The sequence below is a fragment of the Echiichthys vipera genome (assembly GCF_963691815.1).
Source record: "Echiichthys vipera genome assembly, chromosome: 8".
Lineage (NCBI taxonomy): Eukaryota > Metazoa > Chordata > Actinopteri > Perciformes > Trachinidae > Echiichthys > Echiichthys vipera.
The window spans coordinates 9,889,634-9,907,325 of record NC_139833.1 but is presented as its reverse complement, the minus strand read 5'-3'; the positions used below and the strand labels follow the sequence as shown (position 1 = coordinate 9,907,325).

At 39.8% G+C, this 17,692-nt stretch overlaps 2 protein-coding genes across 2 annotated transcripts; one reads left to right on the top strand and one right to left on the bottom strand.

The window, feature by feature from the left end:
* Positions 1–1,244: 1,244 nt before the first annotated feature.
* On the top strand, positions 1,245–8,146 carry cyp4t8 (cytochrome P450, family 4, subfamily T, polypeptide 8; the record flags this gene model as incomplete). The annotated part of the gene is made up of 12 exons (XM_083917783.1): positions 1,245–1,436; positions 2,816–2,960; positions 3,120–3,164; positions 3,815–3,942; positions 4,418–4,542; positions 4,678–4,832; positions 4,977–5,083; positions 5,929–6,119; positions 6,202–6,335; positions 7,083–7,147; positions 7,244–7,326; positions 7,969–8,146. The coding sequence occupies 12 exons, from the start codon at positions 1,245–1,247 to the stop codon at positions 8,144–8,146; spliced, it is 1,548 nt and encodes a 515-aa protein (XP_083773909.1).
* Positions 8,147–9,142: 996 nt separating this feature from the next.
* Positions 9,143–16,090, bottom strand: ppp1r8b (protein phosphatase 1, regulatory subunit 8b). The gene is made up of 7 exons (XM_083918768.1): positions 16,032–16,090; positions 15,059–15,119; positions 14,557–14,710; positions 13,362–13,579; positions 12,774–12,918; positions 12,431–12,495; positions 9,143–12,137 (listed from the first exon to the last, which is right to left on the bottom strand). The coding sequence occupies exons 1-7, from the start codon at positions 16,082–16,084 to the stop codon at positions 11,784–11,786; spliced, it is 1,050 nt and encodes a 349-aa protein (XP_083774894.1). The 5' UTR covers positions 16,085–16,090; the 3' UTR covers positions 9,143–11,783.
* Positions 16,091–17,692: the final 1,602 nt, after the last annotated feature.

Here is a 17,692-nt window from a genome sequence, read left to right as displayed (position 1 = left end):
GGATTGTGTTGCTATGTTCATCCTTCTTGTAAAACCATTTGAAAGAGTTTGAATCACTTCTGTTATAATGACAAGGTATCACAGCTTGACATCCCAGCGAGAATTGAAGATTTGTTTCTGCCAAAATATAAGATTTCTGTTATACGGTAGTAGTAGTGGTAGCTTGAAGAATGTCAAATATGAATAATGTATTGCCAGACAACATTTTACAGTGTAATATCAGTGATTTAGTAAGTTACTTACGGTTTCCTGAGGCAGACGGGGACGAGTTCCAAATAATCAGTAGAAGAATAAAGCCCTTTTGCATCGTGCCTGAGGAAAATAAGTGGAAAATACTTCTTCGGAAATACAAACAATACGGAACAGATGAAGCACCCCCTTCGTGGTTGCACTCTTACTGCTCATCAAAACACATATCAGAGACTCTGTATGCATCAGAAGTGTTTAGATTGAGCATGGCAACTAAAATCACGCTGACACATCCGAGGTAGTCCAACAGCCAATTCAGAGGAAATTTACTGTGGCTTCCACCCACACAGTTTTTCTGATGCTGTGGCATTTATTCCACTTTTTCATCAGCATAGGTGTTGAGCTACAGTATATGCATCAGCAACAAGTGCAAATTCTCACATAAACGTGTTAAACAGCTGGTTCTCACTGCTGTGTATACATCTATGAGATCATGTCCTTGAATAAAACCAAAATTGTAATCGGGCTGTCAATGCAATTCGCTCATCTGCCAAAAGTTAAATGGATTTTCTTGCAATGACCATCATACTTTAATTCATAAGAGAGATGTTGATATGCACTGCATTGTTATTATTAGTGCTAGATGTTTATTTGAGTAAGAAGTTCAAAGATTGACTAGGTTACCACAGAGCACTGATAACAAGCACAGGGTCTGGAAAGTGTCACAATGGAAAACTTGACATGACAAGAACAATATGAATCAGATGTGAGTCCCATCAGAACAACAGCACGCTCACTAATGCTGCTCAATATCAAATAGTGTCTCATCATCCATTCATTCACAAACACGCAAGATTTCTTTTAATATAATTAAATGTTTCGTCACAATCCTTTAACCTCAAAAATCCTCTATTTTCGTCGGCACGTGAAGCCACCATCTGCTTCCCCAACAGTTCTCCACTCCCCCCCGTGATTACGTGACAGATCGTTGTGCACCACCTTCGTTGTGTTCAAACATCTCTCCTCTTCCAGGGAGGATCTCGGGCTCAAGCGGAATGGGTTCAACGGAGGCTTTCGTGAAGTCTCAGTTGGGCTGGATCCAGAGTTATCACTTGTTTGCGCTGCTTTGCCTTGTTGCCGTCGTCTTTAAACTAACTACCCTGCTCGCCCAAAGAAGAGATGCGCTTCGAAAGACTGAAGCTTTTCCTGGACCACCTGCACATTGGCTGTTTGGACATGTGAAAGAGGTAATTCGGTCATGTAGAAACAGCTGCAACTTTGTGTAGCTGATTCATAATAGGCTGATAGCAACGGTGTTATAGTCGCTGAAGTACATACAGTAGATGGCAGTCAGCCGCAGTATGGAGAATCAGGCGGGAGTCCTGACACATGTGTCAAACTGATCCAGTAAAGGGCCGCTGTGTCTGCAGGTTTTTATTCCAACCAATCAAAAACACACCTGGTCCAACAAGTCAACTTTGTGAAGGCAGTTCAGGTGATTGAGTAAGTAGTCAGGTGTGTTCAATTCAATTCCATTTTATTTATAGTGCCAAATCATAACAAAAGTTATCTCAGGACACTTTACAGAGTAGGCATAGACCCAGCAATTCCCCCATAGAGTACGGTGGCAACGAAAACCTTCCCTTTAACAGGCAGGAACGTCGGACAGACCCAGCTCTGTGCAGGAGGGACATCTGTCTTGACCGGTTGGGGAGGAAGAAAGGGAGAGAGAAAGAGAGAAACACAAAAAAAGACAGAGAGACTGACACACTTCCAGAGATGCAAGCAGCCAGCGAGTAACAGTAACTATAACAATATAAATAGTAATGTGAACATGACCCACATGTTATGGCAGTCTGCATAGCAGAACAGCAGGAACACGCACACCCAGGGTGACAGAACATGAAAATGAAAATAATTATGACAAACATGATCAATGATGAGTAGGGGCAATAGCGGCTACGATGTTCTTGCTTGGTTGGAATAATAGCCTGCAGCCACAGCGGACCTTCACTGGATCACTTTGACACCCCTGCAACAGAAGCTAAGAAATGTGCTGCTATGGATGGGGGCACAGGTTTCAAGTATTTTAACCAAAAAAGGTTCACCTAAAAAAAAAAAAACAACCTCTTTAAGTTTACTGTATTTGGAATATGGCTACACCTTGCCATCAGTCAGCCCTGTTTACGCAGGGGTAATTGAAGCCGTTCTATGCTCTCATCAAAGCCACAAGACTCCACTGACAAAATCATTTTCCTTCGCAGAACACGGGAGTTGCGCTTCATGTTTTATTTCTTAATCATTTTAAAAACAACAAAGCCACGCAACAACACACACAAAACCGATCAAATGAAATGTAGACCAGCAATTCCCGCGTTCTGCTGTTTAAAACTGTAGTTTTAGTCAATAGAGTCTGGTGGATTTCGCAAGAGTATAGAAGGACTTCAGTTCCCCTCACATGAACTTCAACAGGGCCGACTGGCGCAAACTAAAGCAGCAAAAATATTCTGAATATAGCTGCATTAAGGTTAACTTCCATGCCTGTCAAGTAGATGATTCAAATAACACTGCACATGGGAGACATGCAGGTGGTAAATGTCTTTTCATCTTTTCATTTGTCTTTCAGTTTAAACAAGATGGAACTGACTTTGCCATGGTTTTGAAATGGGCAGAGCAGTACCCTTATGCTTTCCGGATTTGGTTTGGTCCCTTTCTTTGTTTCGTCAGCATTCACCATCCAGATTACATAAAAACGGTATTGGCATCGACAGGTGTGTGAGCATTTATTTTGATCTGTACTATCTCGTCATTATAACAGTGTATCAATTCAGTGCTTTTTATATCCCCTACAGGGACATTGGGTACATTTGTAGAACCAATGGTCAATGTAACATATTTGTTATAATTTTTATTTGTTTGTTTCCTAACAGAGCCCAAAGATGATGTTGCATATAGGTTCATTGAGTCTTGGATTGGTAAGACAGCTTTTCCTTTCTCCTACAACATGATGATTTATTATAGATTTTTCTCATGTTTATGACCTCTAAAATGTCTGACACTGAGTATACTGATTTGTAGCTGATGTAAGTTTGTCACTAGAGAGCCGTCTTCACATTCCCCTTCTGAAGAATTAGATGTTTGTGCATTTGTCTGAAATTTGGGATTCAAACGTACCTCATGCATTGAGTTTGTACTAATCCTTAAACCAAACACTATCTAATACGGGAAACACTATTCGGTGGAGGAATGATTTCAACACACCGGCAAAGGAACCTGAAACCTCCTTGCAGAGGGGACTGTCAGTACAAAGCGAATCCACGCTGCGATCATAGCTGTAAGCCACTGCCACTGATACATCTGCCACTCTCCCATTTAAGTGCACAGCAGTGTTTTTGCCATCCTGATTTACCCTGCTATTTCAGAGAAGCTAGAAGGCAGTCACCAAAGCACAACCTATCACAAGCAGGAGTGGGTGGGGTGAGGCCAGATCCTCAGAATTTCTCACTGAGGGAGAAAGAGTAGATGTGGTGACACTTTTTAATTTTTATGTGGGGAAAACTTATCTGGAGTTGGTCTTAAAGCGTTTTTACTCACTGGCACACATACCGTCTGTCTCTGTCTTCAGGTGATGGCTTATTGGTGTCAAAAGGTCAGAAGTGGTTTCGGCACAGAAGGCTCTTGACCCCAGGTTTCCATTATGACGTTCTGAAACCATACGTAAAACTGATGTCAGACTCTACTAAAACTATGCTGGTACGTAAATGACTGTTCAGTTGTTCATTCATCTTCAACTGCTTGTTCCTATCGGGGTCGCAGGGAGGGTGGAGCCGATCCTAGCTGACATTTTGCTGTTTAGTTTTGTAATTTAAAATTCATAATAAGTAAACAAAGACCATGTCGGTCAATGATATTTGCTGTTTGTGTAAAGCACATTTACAGAGAAAGGACCCAGTTTCAGGTGCATATTCCATCAAAAGGATCCAAGAGAAAAAAGCGTTAGCAAGCGGCTTACAGAATAAGTGATACTGCTGTCTGAAAATGTGTCTAGATCAGGTCAGATCGGATTAAAATACCAATGGAGCTCCCGAGATCAGGATGGTCTCACAAGGCTAAGATGTGGGCTGTCTAGATGACATATTTTGGGCCAAAGTAGGTCGAGTTAAAGACTGTTGCAGTTTTCTTTCCATCTCATGCGGAGATGTCACATCTGTTCTCTCACTGTTGCCAGGACAAATGGGAAAGTTATGCAAACACCGACGAGTCCTTTGAATTGTTTGGACATGTGAGCCTTATGACACTAGACAGCATCTTGAAGTGTGCCTTCAGCCACGACAGCAACTGTCAAACTGAGAGGTGAGCCAATGCAAACCTTTTCCAGCCATCCATAAATTCAGTTCTGTCATGTTCTCAGTTGTATAACGCCTTATCTGTGTGAATCACGAGTGGAGTAGGTTGGACTTCTAATGTTTGCCTACATTCTCTTTGTAGCGGAACAAATGCATACATCAAAGCAGTGTATGAGCTCAGCTATCTGGTTAACCTGCGGTTCAGGACCTTTCCATACCACAGTGACCTAATTTTCTACCTCAGCCCGCATGGCTTCAGATACAGAAAGGCATGCAGAGTAGCTCATAATCATACAGGTACAATCTTTACAGATAATCAGATTAATGACATCTGAAACAATTGTGAAATATCATGGTATATAATGGTTTATCTGTTTCTACAAGTTGCTGTATTTTAAGAGTTATTCTGCAAATACTCATTCATTATCTTGTCTTTTGAAGAGGAAATCATAAGAAAGAGGAAAGAAGCACTCAAGGAGGAGAAGGAGCTGAACCGCATACAGTCCAAGAGAAACATGGACTTTCTGGACATCCTTCTCTTAGCAAAAGTATGTTGTGTGATATTGGCTCCAATCTACTGAAGTTAAATGTATAGACACCTGTATTTTGCTCAGTGTCATAATATCTGTAACAAACCACACATCTGTAAACTGCACTTGCAGTATACCAACCGTCAAAGCATGAATTTGCAAGATAGTGAGAATAACCAAGTTAGCTCCACCACACTCCGCTGTATTCTGCTTTGTTGCTACCATTAAGCCTATGATCGCAACTGTTTTGGCTGTAAAACACTGGATAAATAGTTTTGAGCGGTGCGACCACCAAAACCCTGGAGGCTCCTGTTGATCTGTATGAGCTTTCTCATGGTCAGCATATCAATGACCGTCGGTATTAAAGGCAATAGTCAGGCTTTTTGTCCTCTTATAAGACAATGTTGGCCCTACAAAGCTTCTGCTTGCTGTAAACATCCCTGAGCCCGAGGTTGATTTTCTGACCTTAGATATCAGTCACTCTAAGGGAGGGATGACACTCTCTAAGATTTAAGATTATCTTGTCTTTAGGTAAAACATTAAGCTAGAAAAACAGCTTTGTCATTAAGTCATTCCAGCCCACTCAGTAAGTTGACCATAGTCATGTTTCCGTCTATTTGTTTCTACGTTTCTGTATCTGTTTACACCTTTGATCCAGTAAACAAGCCGCCAGACGTGCTTACTCCAACCTGTCATTATTCTTTATCTTCTTATCTGTATTTTATATGCTCTTTTATTATGGTTTGATTGTAAAGTAGAGAACTTGTTGTGCTTTACAAATAAAATAGATAGTAGTAGTATAAGACATAGTAGTGCATTAACAAATTTTATATTTATATTTTTGTCTTTTATCTCACCTTCAGGATGAGAAGGAGCGGGGTCTGTCAGATGAAGATTTACGAGCAGAAGTGGACACCTTCATGTTTGAGGGCCATGACACCACAGCCAGCGGCATGTCTTTCATCCTCTACTCTCTGGCCTGCAACCCAGAACACCAGAAGATTTGCAGGGAGGAGATCATTCAAGTGCTGGATGGCAAAGACACCATGGAGTGGTAGGCTTACATGTTGAAAACATTAGGTGAACTTTAGCCTGAGTCAGGACATTAACAGCTAACACGTCTGTCTTATTTTAAGGGAGGATCTCAGTAAAATCCCATACACTACAATGTGCATAAAAGAATCCCTCCGCCTTTACCCTCCTGTACCAGGAATGTCCAGAACGACCACCAAACCCATGACCTTCATTGATGGAAGGACTTTGCCAAAAGGTTTGTAGTTAATGTTCACAGCGATAAAACAGCACACCGTCACATACGTAGTTACTTTTACCCCCTCTTGTAAAAGATGAAATATTAACTTCTTTGTGTCTCATATGGATTTTTTATAGCGGACCTTCATCCTTAGTTTTGTCTTACAAAGCCAGACTTGCACAAAGTAAGGCACATATTAACATTTAACCCAGTGTGTGAACGGCAGCTCACCTTGCTTGCACCTGCGTGTGACCTGACTCTTATTGCAAAGAAGCATTCACGGCTGTAAGCATGTAGGCCTACTTATTAGATGTCAACACATCTGATATTTTATCATCAGTAAATCAAACTTCCATACAGGTATGAAAACTAAACATAACACATTATGATACAATAGGGCCAACTAAAGCAGGGCGCAGTATGCTCTGCAGTGAGTGAAGTTTTTGATATTGCCATGCCACACTTTGATGGTGATGGTAAAAATAGCATGTATGCCAGTAATGTTATTAAAGTGAATTTGTGAGGAATTATAATCACTCATACATGAATCATACATCAATTATAGCCTAATTGTACATAGCTGATGAAGATACAGAAAAATAGAAATGCATGCCAAAAATAGCACATTGTCAATACTTAAAATTATTTATTTTTCATTTCCCTGTTTTCAACCTATATAATAATGTCTCAGACACTTAAATATATTAAATGTTGGTCTTTGCACAATCCTAAACCAAAATACACCTTTTTTCCCTTTATTTGTAGGTTGTCATGTTGGAACAAGTGTGTTTGCAACGCACAGGAATGCAACTGTCTGGGAAAACCCTAATGTAAGTCAAGATGATCCTCCAGTAGCCAAATGAAGAAAATGTATGATTCATGTATGACACACCGGTGTTTGTTTTTTCCACCCTGTGTCAACACAGGTCTATGACCCACTGCGCTTTCTACCAGAGAATGTCTCCAAGAGGTCACCTCATGCATTCGTGCCCTTCTCTGCCGGTCCAAGGTTTGTCATGACATGTTACCGTGTGATTGGTTCACTGAAAACTGGGGTTACAGCAACGGTTTGTCTGATTTGTCATTCATCAAATCATTTATCTGACATTCTGCAGTATGTGGATGTGTAACCTAGAACCATCAACCGCTTTTCCCCAACACAATACAGTGTTATTATGAGGTAATAAACAAGAGATAAGAGATTCCATAATACTGCCATAAAGAAGAACGAACTGAACACTGAACCAAACAACGCCGACATTATGCTGCATCAGATTTTAGATAGCATGGCGGCGTTCTGGAAGCAAAACAGGTGTGACCAGTAAACACAAGCGTGTCGGCGCCTAGTGTTTGTGTGTGTGTGTGTGTGTGTGTGTGTCTGGTCTCGCCATCATATGCCTAAAGCCTAAAAAAACTGATCATCACAAGCTTCATCATATCCACATTTACTGCAGGGCGAGTGCCATAACCTTTTGTCCACACTATTTTATTATTATTATAATGTCAGTCCACATTCAAAGATAATTACTGACTTGATTTGATTTTCTTTACCATAAAACAACCCTTTTTCTCATGTCGTCCTTTTAAGATGTTGCTTAAAAGCTTTTAATATATTATCACATTCCTCATTTTTTTTGTTTTCCTCACTCAGAAACTGCATTGGTCAGAACTTCGCCATGAACGAGCTGAAAGTGGCCACAGCCCTGACACTGAAGAGGTACCAGCTGATAGAGGACCCCACTCACGAGCCAAAGTTAATTCCTAGACTAGTGCTTCGCTCACTCAACGGCATCCACATCAAGATCAAACCTGTAGACCCACAAGAGTAAAGGAGATACATGTGGGAAATGCTATTAACCAGGAAAATACAGTACTCAGTTAAGTAAAAGTTCGAGGGATTGAAGTATTGTCATTTCTAATATTTTACTAAACCTCTAGACTGAAATAAAATCACAAAGACAATGATAAACTATGAATTGTAATGTATTTAGTTGCTGAAAAGAATGTAGCATTTGTATTTTGAAATCATTTTTTCACTGTTTTAATGACTTAATGTTTGCACTTTAAGTGAAAAGGGAATAGGACCTTTAATGTGAGTTTTAAATAAATACAAAATGTTTGAAAAATACCATTTTCCTTTCCTCATTTGTTAACGCATGATAAACTTTAATATATTTGGTGGTTCTCAGCTTTAGTAATGGTTGATTGCTGAGTTAGGTCAAAGCAGCAAAAGGTCTAGTTGACCCATTTTAGAGCACATTGACATTTTGTCTGCCTTCATTCATATTCATGAAGTGGTCGTGTGAAAGTTGGATTTTAAGTCTACGAACAGGATTTAACCATTAACAAAAGTATACAGTGGTTGTGTGAAGATTTGCTTTTGCCTGTCAGGAAAGAAATGTGTCTGTGCCACATGAACTCATCTGAACCAGGTCCAAAGTCCTCTTGGGGCATCTGGTCAATAATGTTCATCTCCAGAGAAAAGTCTTGAAGGTGTGGTATGCAAAACAATACACTCTCACACTGGATCACCTTTGTTCTCAGTCTATGCTGTTTGCTTGCCTTCAGAGAACCCTTCGTGTAATACATTTAGTATCAGAGCAAATGTAATGCAACGTTATTTAATCACGGCTGAAAATGCTGCAGAGTTATGAATCAAAAGTAATTCATTTTTTATTTACAGTCCTATGATTACAAAATCCACACTCCCACAAGGACAAACACTGTCACCAGCACAGTTTGTAAACGTGAAACACCTCCCATTTTGTCGACCTCTGATCTCGAACCTTTCCTTCATAAGATTCCATGAAATGGTCAATGTCCATACACACAGTGCATCTTTACTGGTGACCTCATGCTGTACCAACCATTAAGGCTATCTGATCCCTTTGCATGTTCGATCAAACGCTACCTGCCTTTCTTACCATAACAACTACTCCCTTTGTTTACAGTAAGAATGATAGTTTATGATCTAATGTCCCCACAACAACCTCTTTCAAAAGGGAATACAAAGAGGTGTCATGGTGGCCTTGTGGTTAAGATGCAAACTATACAAAGTGACCACAATGTACTGGTTGTGATTGCCTTTGAGGGCTTCAGTTGCAGCTTTTCTCCCATCTCTCTACTACCAACATTTGAACAGCAAAAATTACCCCAAAAAAGTAACAATACCATTTCATGGGACTTTTACACTTGGTAGTACACTCTGTATGAATAGGGCTGGGTATCGGTGCAAATTCCCTTAAAATGTCAACCAAAATAACCCAGTAGCATCAAAGGTTGAACTGCATTCAATACTTTTTGTACGCAGATCTAGAAAAAACTACCGCAGCACCTACAACCCATAAAGCCTGTGGTACGGTGAAGTTGAGCGCCTTTGTCGCTTTCAAAATGTAATGTATGGATTGGAAGGAGTGGTGGTAGAAGCATTTTACAAAACTGAATGCTTGCATTCACACGATGGGTATCAAAGACAGTAGAAAAAAAAGAAAAAAACTATCAAATGAAGTACTGTATCAGTATCACTTGAAGGGCACTGGTATTGGTACTGGCATTGTCATGTCAACACTGCCCGGTCCTATGTATGAATCAATCAGAAAGGGTTCCACCAGTTTGACACGGCTAAATATGATTTTCTGCTACTGTGAAAAGACAGTTCCTATGTCTCAAGTCAGTTCAGGGCAAACTAAACATGAACAGTATATTGTATAAACGCACTGTACTGTGAAAGGTATAAACACGCTACATGACCATTAAAACATACTAAATACAAACCCTTCTCCTTTTACCACATTTTTATTTTGCAGCAGAGCCGGCATTTGTTACTGTGCTGCCATTCCAATTTTGCTATATCCTGTTACTAAATAACAATCCAATCAATTGCTAACATAGAAAACGGTAAAATGATTGTATCGACAGCACACTGATGCTGTGATAAATCAGTATACTGGGGAAAAGCCAACAGACAAATATGATCAAAGTACTGTTTGGACAGCACAAATGGCTTTTAACTGCAGAGGAATCCTAATGAAAAAGCTTACAGCACCACTTTAATGGGATACCACGTGTAGTTTTCGGAAAGGTTCAGGTTTGTGCAACAGGCCATAAAAATGGTACCTGCCAGTCTGCAGCCAAACCTCACTGAAAACTGACGGTTGCGCACGAGTCACCATCTGGTGGCTTGTTGGACAAATACAAGACACTTCAGTTGACGTCATATTGTTCTACATGTAATGGAAATGTTTCACATTATATCAATAGGTTTTCAAAATAAAAAGCAGTCCTGTGTTTTGATAGAAACGGAATTAATGGCTGGATTCTCCAACTCTCCTGGCTTCTCACAGTTAAATATTTTATATAAAAAGTACTTTTGCCATTTGTTTAACAGCATTATCAAAACACCAGAGTGGAAAACAAATGTTGAAACATGTTTAGTAGAAAAGAAAACGCATCTTTACATCCAAGCATAACTCATGAACCATCATATCCATTTAGCCTGTTACTGACAGGCAAACATATGAAACCGCCACTTTGAGACTCAAACGCTAACTGCCAAGTCCTGTAAATTTCAGGGGTGTCCCACTTTCAATTCTGAATCAAAAATTAATTGAAAAGAGCTCGGTATTTCAGTCACTGGAAATCAAAAGCAGGATGGGTAATTCTACCAGTATCATAAGATATGGCGGTTATATCACACTTGATACCATGTAGCCTATCTTTTTGAAGATGCTCCTGGAAATGTAAACAGTTGTCAAGGCATTTACTAAATCAAGACTCGATAGTCTAACAACGGCATAGTCCTCGGTGCTGAAAAAACGTTTAAAATCACATTGAATCGTGGATTTGGAGAATCATGACCCCTCTAAATTTACAGCAATGTGTTTGCAGTCAGCAAGTTTCTGCCGCATTCTGACCAACTTATCAACCGCTGGCTTGGCAATATGGAACCCATCGGCTTTTTGTTCAAAGGCAGATAAGCCTCGGGGGTAATAGCTAATATTTCGGGCTTTCCGGTGTAATCAGTGGATATCCTGGCCAAGACTTCCTCCAAGTGGCGTTTGTGGTAAATAGGAACAAAAAGCTAAATCGACGTCAGACAATAGCCAATGGGTTCCGTGATTTGCATGCCGTTCTGACTGTTTACCTGCATGCAGCTGAAGCCTGCCCAGGCGTGATTGGTAAAAGAGTACTCAGACTACAAACGGAAACCTGACCACTTCCACTACCAATATCCTGTCCCTTTGCCTACATATTCTGCTTTCACATGCAGAATCTGTTTAGAGAGGTTAATGTAGATGATATCTTGTGACAGACCACAAGAAAGTTGGTGCTTTTTTTTATGATGACAATGAGTAACACAACAAATAAAAAAAAGAAGACTGAGAAGTGAATGACTCCACCTCTGCCAGGTCACAGTCCCTGATGTAGCTGCTGGTAACCTGAGAGTCAGCAGCTTTAAGAAACTGTTTAGATGAGTAGTGAAGGGGTGGGTTTCTTGCCCGGCCAAGCTTCTTTGGCATACTTCTTTTTGCGTGGCTCGTTGAGGGTCTCTGGTAGGTAGGGGGCTGTGACAGGGGTGGGGTTGAGTGTGACAGGGGGCTGGGGAGCCTCTGGGGCCAGGTCCACCTCTGGCGCCGGATTGGGGAATGGCAGCGGAAGCCCTCCCTGCATTGCAGCGCCTCCTGGAGCCCCCGTTGGTTGGTTCTCATGACTGGTGGGAGGCAAGTCCCCATAGAGACCACCGCCCAAGCTGTAGCCATGCATGCGCTTTGAAGTCAGGTCATCAAGACCCAGAGTGTTGTGGCCCTCTGATCTGCGTTTCTGCAGCAGTAATGAGAGAGTATTAACTTCACAAGTCATACATTTGCCAGTCACTAAGTCACTTGCACTTGACATTACAAATTTACTATCTTTGCATGTGATGTACTGGACACAAGGCAAATTATCAACGTTTTAACACTATACGAGTACACTACTTATTTTTGATTGAGCTCAGATCAGAACCACACAACAATAGTGGCGCCATGCTCGCCTGCTGAGCTACACGTTATTGTTCAACACACTTAAATGTATACAGGGAATCACACATTTTAAATGACAAATCCAAAACTTACCTTGATGGGGACGACAGCAGTCTGCACCATGTTTCTAAATCGTCCCACCGAGGGGTCTATATCCTCTGCAAGTATTTCAAAATAGGGTCACAATTTGTGAGGACTGCATTTCTTCTCTTGAAAAATGGAACTGCACATCCTTTCAATCGAACTAATTAAACTTAAATGACTTAATGTCTGTAAAAGTCTTATTCTGAACTTAATTAATTTCCTTCTTGGTAACATGCTGTAAAACTTCCACACAAGAATATTAAAATAATTTACAAAAGGACTATTTGAGTTAAGTTATTTCAAGGTATGGTCTTTGTGTTAACTTTAATACCACCTTCATGTTGATTTGTACCTGGGTTAATGATGGAGTCCTCCTCATTGAAGGTAACCCTGGAGTTCCTCCGTTTCCTCTTAGGCCGCTGGATTTCCAGATTACCCTCCTCAATTGTCAGTAGAGATATGCGCTTGTTGTGAGCTGTGTTGAACTCTGTCAGGTTCTGGCAAAGGAAATGTGTGTAATTGAAATATTACTATTTTACAACACAGCAATATATCTATAGGAGACCGAGCAGGATCATAAAGGGAACAGCGTAAAATGGAAAAGTAAAGATAACTACTTGTTAATTAATAAGCATAAAGCAGGGCCTATAGTCACTAAAGCTAATGTTAATGTTCCTCAATTTTGGAGGGTATTTTGCATTCATACTGCTTATACATGTGATAGTCAGTGAGGATTAAAACAACATGTTATACATATTACAATTCATAAATATATCCTCAAAAATAACTGAAAACTAGAATAGAATACGTTTAAAACATTGTTGTGTGTCTATTAGCAGTCTACATGAAACAGTGATGTGTAGGCAAAAAAAATAATATAATAAAAAATATATTATATTTAGGCCACGTTTGAGAATATTGTTATTGTGAAGAAATTTACCTCCAGCTCTGTCTCTTCCTCCGGAAGTCCAAGCAGTCCTTTCAGCTCTTCATCATCCCCTGTCTTACTGTCTCCTGTGCCGGCGGTGCCTTGGGTTTGGGGTTTCTCTCTGATGGTGTAGGTCCTTGTTGAGGCCCCAAAAGATATCGTAGAGTCTATGGGAACTTGCTGAGGCTTGTGTGCTTCCAGACGGATGTGTCCAAGGAAAGTACCATGTGCTACGGTGACAGTAAAAGAAGATTTATAGTTTAAGTTTAGTTACATTATTGTGGCAATATATGTTGAAAAGGGATTGTCCATCAAATTTTTCCAAAGGGAAAAGTGAAATATTAAAATAAATATAAATGATCCAAAACATAAATTACTAGAAAATCTCACATTAACAAAGCCTGAACCAGATAAAGTTTAGCATTTTTATCATATGTTTTAATCAACTTTGGTTTTAGCTTTAATGTATATTTCCTCGCCAGGTAACAATGTTTCTTTGCAGGTGTCTTCACTACCATCTTGGACTTGTTGTCCTGACATTCATATGTATTGCGTTTTTGTTTGTTATTGGTTTATCATCATCTTGCTTTGCTAATCGCCATTATGATCGAATATAAAAGTATAATAATGATTCTCAGTTACTTCAAGTGGATCAGATACCTAAACATTATGTAAGGTGTTGTTTTTTGTGTGTTTTTGTTTATTTACATTTACTTGCATAAATTCAGGAAGTGGCAATACACATTCTGTTTAAGACACTTGATGAGAAAAAGGGGGTGAGGTATACACAAGATTATTTCTTCTTTCCACTCCTTTTCAGGCACAAATTGCATTCAAATGTTGCCGTTTTTGTGCAAATGCTATTGTAATGAATGCTGCCTGAAATAAATGAAAAATAAAAAATGCTACCTATTATCTGTCTGCTTTATTGCTGTGTTGTAAAGTATTAATATCTTGATATTACATTTCATTTCATTTAGCTGACGCTTTTGTCCAGAGCAACTTCCATTAAGTGCATTCAACAATTAGGGTACAAATCAGAAGAGCAAGTTATTACCTAAGTGCGGTAGCTTCAAATAAGCCAATTTATAGAGTGCTACATAAGGGCTTTTTTTTTCTCTTAATCATCATCTTAGCTAAGATGATATCAATGCAGCCACATTACACTGGTTCTAAACGCAACGTGTGATTGTGAAGGATGTCTTACTGCTATTGAGATCTATGAGGAAGACCCTTTTCAGGTGTTTGTGGTAGATCAGGGCAGCGTGGACACGTGAGCATGACTGATGGTCGATGGTGAAGTCGCACCAGTCTGGGTTCCTCCCAAACAGGTAATACTTCTTTTCATCTATTATCAGTTTCTACGGGGAGAAGACAGTTTCAGTGAATCATGGTCATTCAAACAACTAGTTGAAAAGACTGTAAACAGTTTGCAATGTCTCTGTGCTTCTGAGCCATAACTTTAACAGTGTTTCTTTCCACTGAAAAGCTTAAATCTCAGGGCTGATGCTGCTCTTGCACCATTTGAAGCCTGTGCAGTCATAGAAAATCCCAACTGTGCAACACATTTGGGACAAAGTGGACTGTCAGGCTCGTATCTGGTGCATTCAACTAACTTACATCACATAATATTACCCATTGCATGCTAAAACGTGAGTTTACAATAATCTGATGGCCAGGCCATTTTGACCTATAGTCAACCTCCGTACCTCCATCAGTTTGTCTCCCTTCATCACGTCTAGATGGAGACCCTGTGGCGGCTTGCCTGCCCTGAAAGGAAACAGTTTGAAAACATTTTAGACTGTCTATGTTTCTGGCATTTGTGCTATGTTAATCATTCAGGGTTCCTGCATCTTTTCCAAAGTCAAATACAAGCACATTTCAAGGTGCACTTTCAGCACCATAGAGCTGTGACAGAGTAGTGCTCATCACATTAAATAAGAGGTTATTGTGCTATATTGACAACCAAAATTATGTTTTGAAGCTTTAAATAGACTCGCCTTTAGAGCTGCATAAATTAGTCGACTAGTAGACCAACATATATATAGTAACCAACTATTTTGATTGTATATTGATCATCAAAAGACCTTTATCTTGCAAAAATGTCAGAAAAATGCTTGTTTTCAGTCTCTCAAATATGCAGCTATTCTTTTATCTGGTTTATGTGATGTATGTCATCATCTATCAGCTATATTCCAAGCACTTTATTCAAAATCCAAGCACCTGACTAAAATTGAAGTGTTTAAGGATTTCCAGCATAAGTTCATTACATGCGATAAATACACATTCATCCATTAAAAACTAACGTTTGGATGACCCGTAACCTTAACGTTAGTCAGCTCATTGAAACGTTTACAGCAATGTATCACAGAACAGGACAAATTAAATGTTACAATATCATATCTATATCATTCAAAGCCCTCTGTGCATAATTGATAATCTTAAAATCAAACATGTGACGCATATTCGTGAACATAACGGTGGGGAAAAACCCAACACCAAAGTTAAAGGCAGCGTTAGTGGGTTAGCTTGCTGGCTAGCTTTGGTTGCTAACGTTAGCACTACTATGACTACAAGAGTAAAAAGTCAGTTATATGAATATGTTGCTGCCGCTTTGCCCGTGTGCATCTGGTATTTCAATACAAACAAACAGTTACAACTTTAGCATGTGCGTTTTCTCACCATGTTGGACAATCAAAAGGAGGAGCACTTTCTTTGCTTATTTTAGTCGCCATCTTGCCTTATCGTCTCACAGCCGAACTGCATGTTGGGTAAACGTCACAAGGGGTTACTTGGGAGTTGCAGTCTTGTAGTTCTCACGAATAACATCCAAGTTAGACCACCAAATGTATTTAATAAAAACTATTATGTCCACTATGAGTGTGCAAAATGACTTTATCATACACCCTCTGTGCTAAGTGAGGGAAATTACAGTGAACAATAACAACTTTTAATTCCCTCAACAAACCACCTGGGGTCCTCAGATTCCAGCTATCTGACTATAGGCATACTGCAGAAAAATGTAGCTGAGTGCTAGTGGTTTGAGAACCTGAACAACAGAAGAAAGGTGACAGAGCATTTGCAGTTGCTGCCTCAAAAAAATGATTGTGTTTAATGCAGAGCTGAAGTCCACAAACAGGATCCTGACGTAGTCCAGATGCTGGAGGATCTTCCCCTCTGCCACCAGGCTTTTGAATTCTGTTAAAGACACTTAACTGTCATTAGTTATATTAACGACATCTGGAACTCATACGTTATATTAACGTTCCCAAATCACAGGTGTTATATTAACCCCCCCTTTCTTTTTTCAATGGACACTTTAACATGCACACTACCACCTGCACTGGTCATACAAACACACTCACTTATATTTCATGTATATAATTCAATGCCATATGTTTTGTTTGCTTGTGTTCATGTTTATATTTATGTAGACACTGTCAAATCAAGTCAAATTCCTTGCAATGAAAATTGCCTGGCAATAAACCTGATTCTGATTCTGATTCTGATAGAGTGTGGTCTTTACCTAGTTTGTAAAGTGTCCTGAGATAACTTTTGTTATGATTTGGCACTATGAATAAAATGTAATTGAATTGAATTGAATTATACAGCACCTTTGTGCTTTTGACTCTCAAGAGGTTCTTTGGGTTCAACCCACAAATCAGGCTGATCCTTGGGTGTGTTGGGCTTTTACCAGATAGTGTGAGAGGCCGTCCTGTCATGTCACACAGGTGGGAGGATGCTTAGTTTATTCCACAGTGCAGATTAGCAAAAGGAAGTGAGTGTGTTGTCTACTACGTGTCTGAGAAAACTCAATATGCCCTGGGACCTGCCAGGATGTATTTAGTGGTGCAGTGAATAAATTGTGCTCAGGGAACCCTTTTTCTGGTTAGGCTGCGTAGGTTTCACATGTCTGTCCTTCCTGTCAAGTGTCAACTATTATTTTTGTGTTTTTGGCATCATGTACAAAAACTTTTTCGTTTGGCTGAACCCTAAGCTGTCCATCTGAGTGACATGCATAGACAAGATAAGGTGTTTTGGATCTTTTAAACCTTAAAACAATCTTAGACCCACTCATAGGCACAGACGCGCACTCACACATATGCTAATTTTACACATGCCCGTATAAAGTTATACTGTATATCCTAGAGTATCTTGGTCTATTTTCTCTGCGTGATAGAAAATCAAGGCTTTCTGCCGCAATGATTTAAATGAAAGAATAATATCGCAGGCATTTTTCACAACTTCACAGTATAACAAGGCATAATTCATATCACTCAGCCCTCTGAATGCACACATTGTGCAAACAGCTCCTGTAACTTCCTCATTCACTTTTGTGGTTT

What these genes read in the sequence shown, in the direction of transcription:
- ppp1r8b (XM_083918768.1), bottom strand. Translation starts at nt 16,084, where the DNA reads ATGGCGACTAAAATAAGCAAAGAAAGTGCTCCTCCTTTTGATTGTCCA. An exon ending in CCTTTTGATTGTCCAACATG is followed by an intron (nt 15,120 to 16,031) that starts GTGAGAAAACGC and finishes GTTTCCTTTCAG; the next exon opens with GGCAGGCAAGCCGCCACAGG. An exon ending in CTGCTGTCGTCCCCATCAAG is followed by an intron (nt 12,138 to 12,430) that starts GTAAGTTTTGGA and finishes TTACTGCTGCAG; the next exon opens with AAACGCAGATCAGAGGGCCA.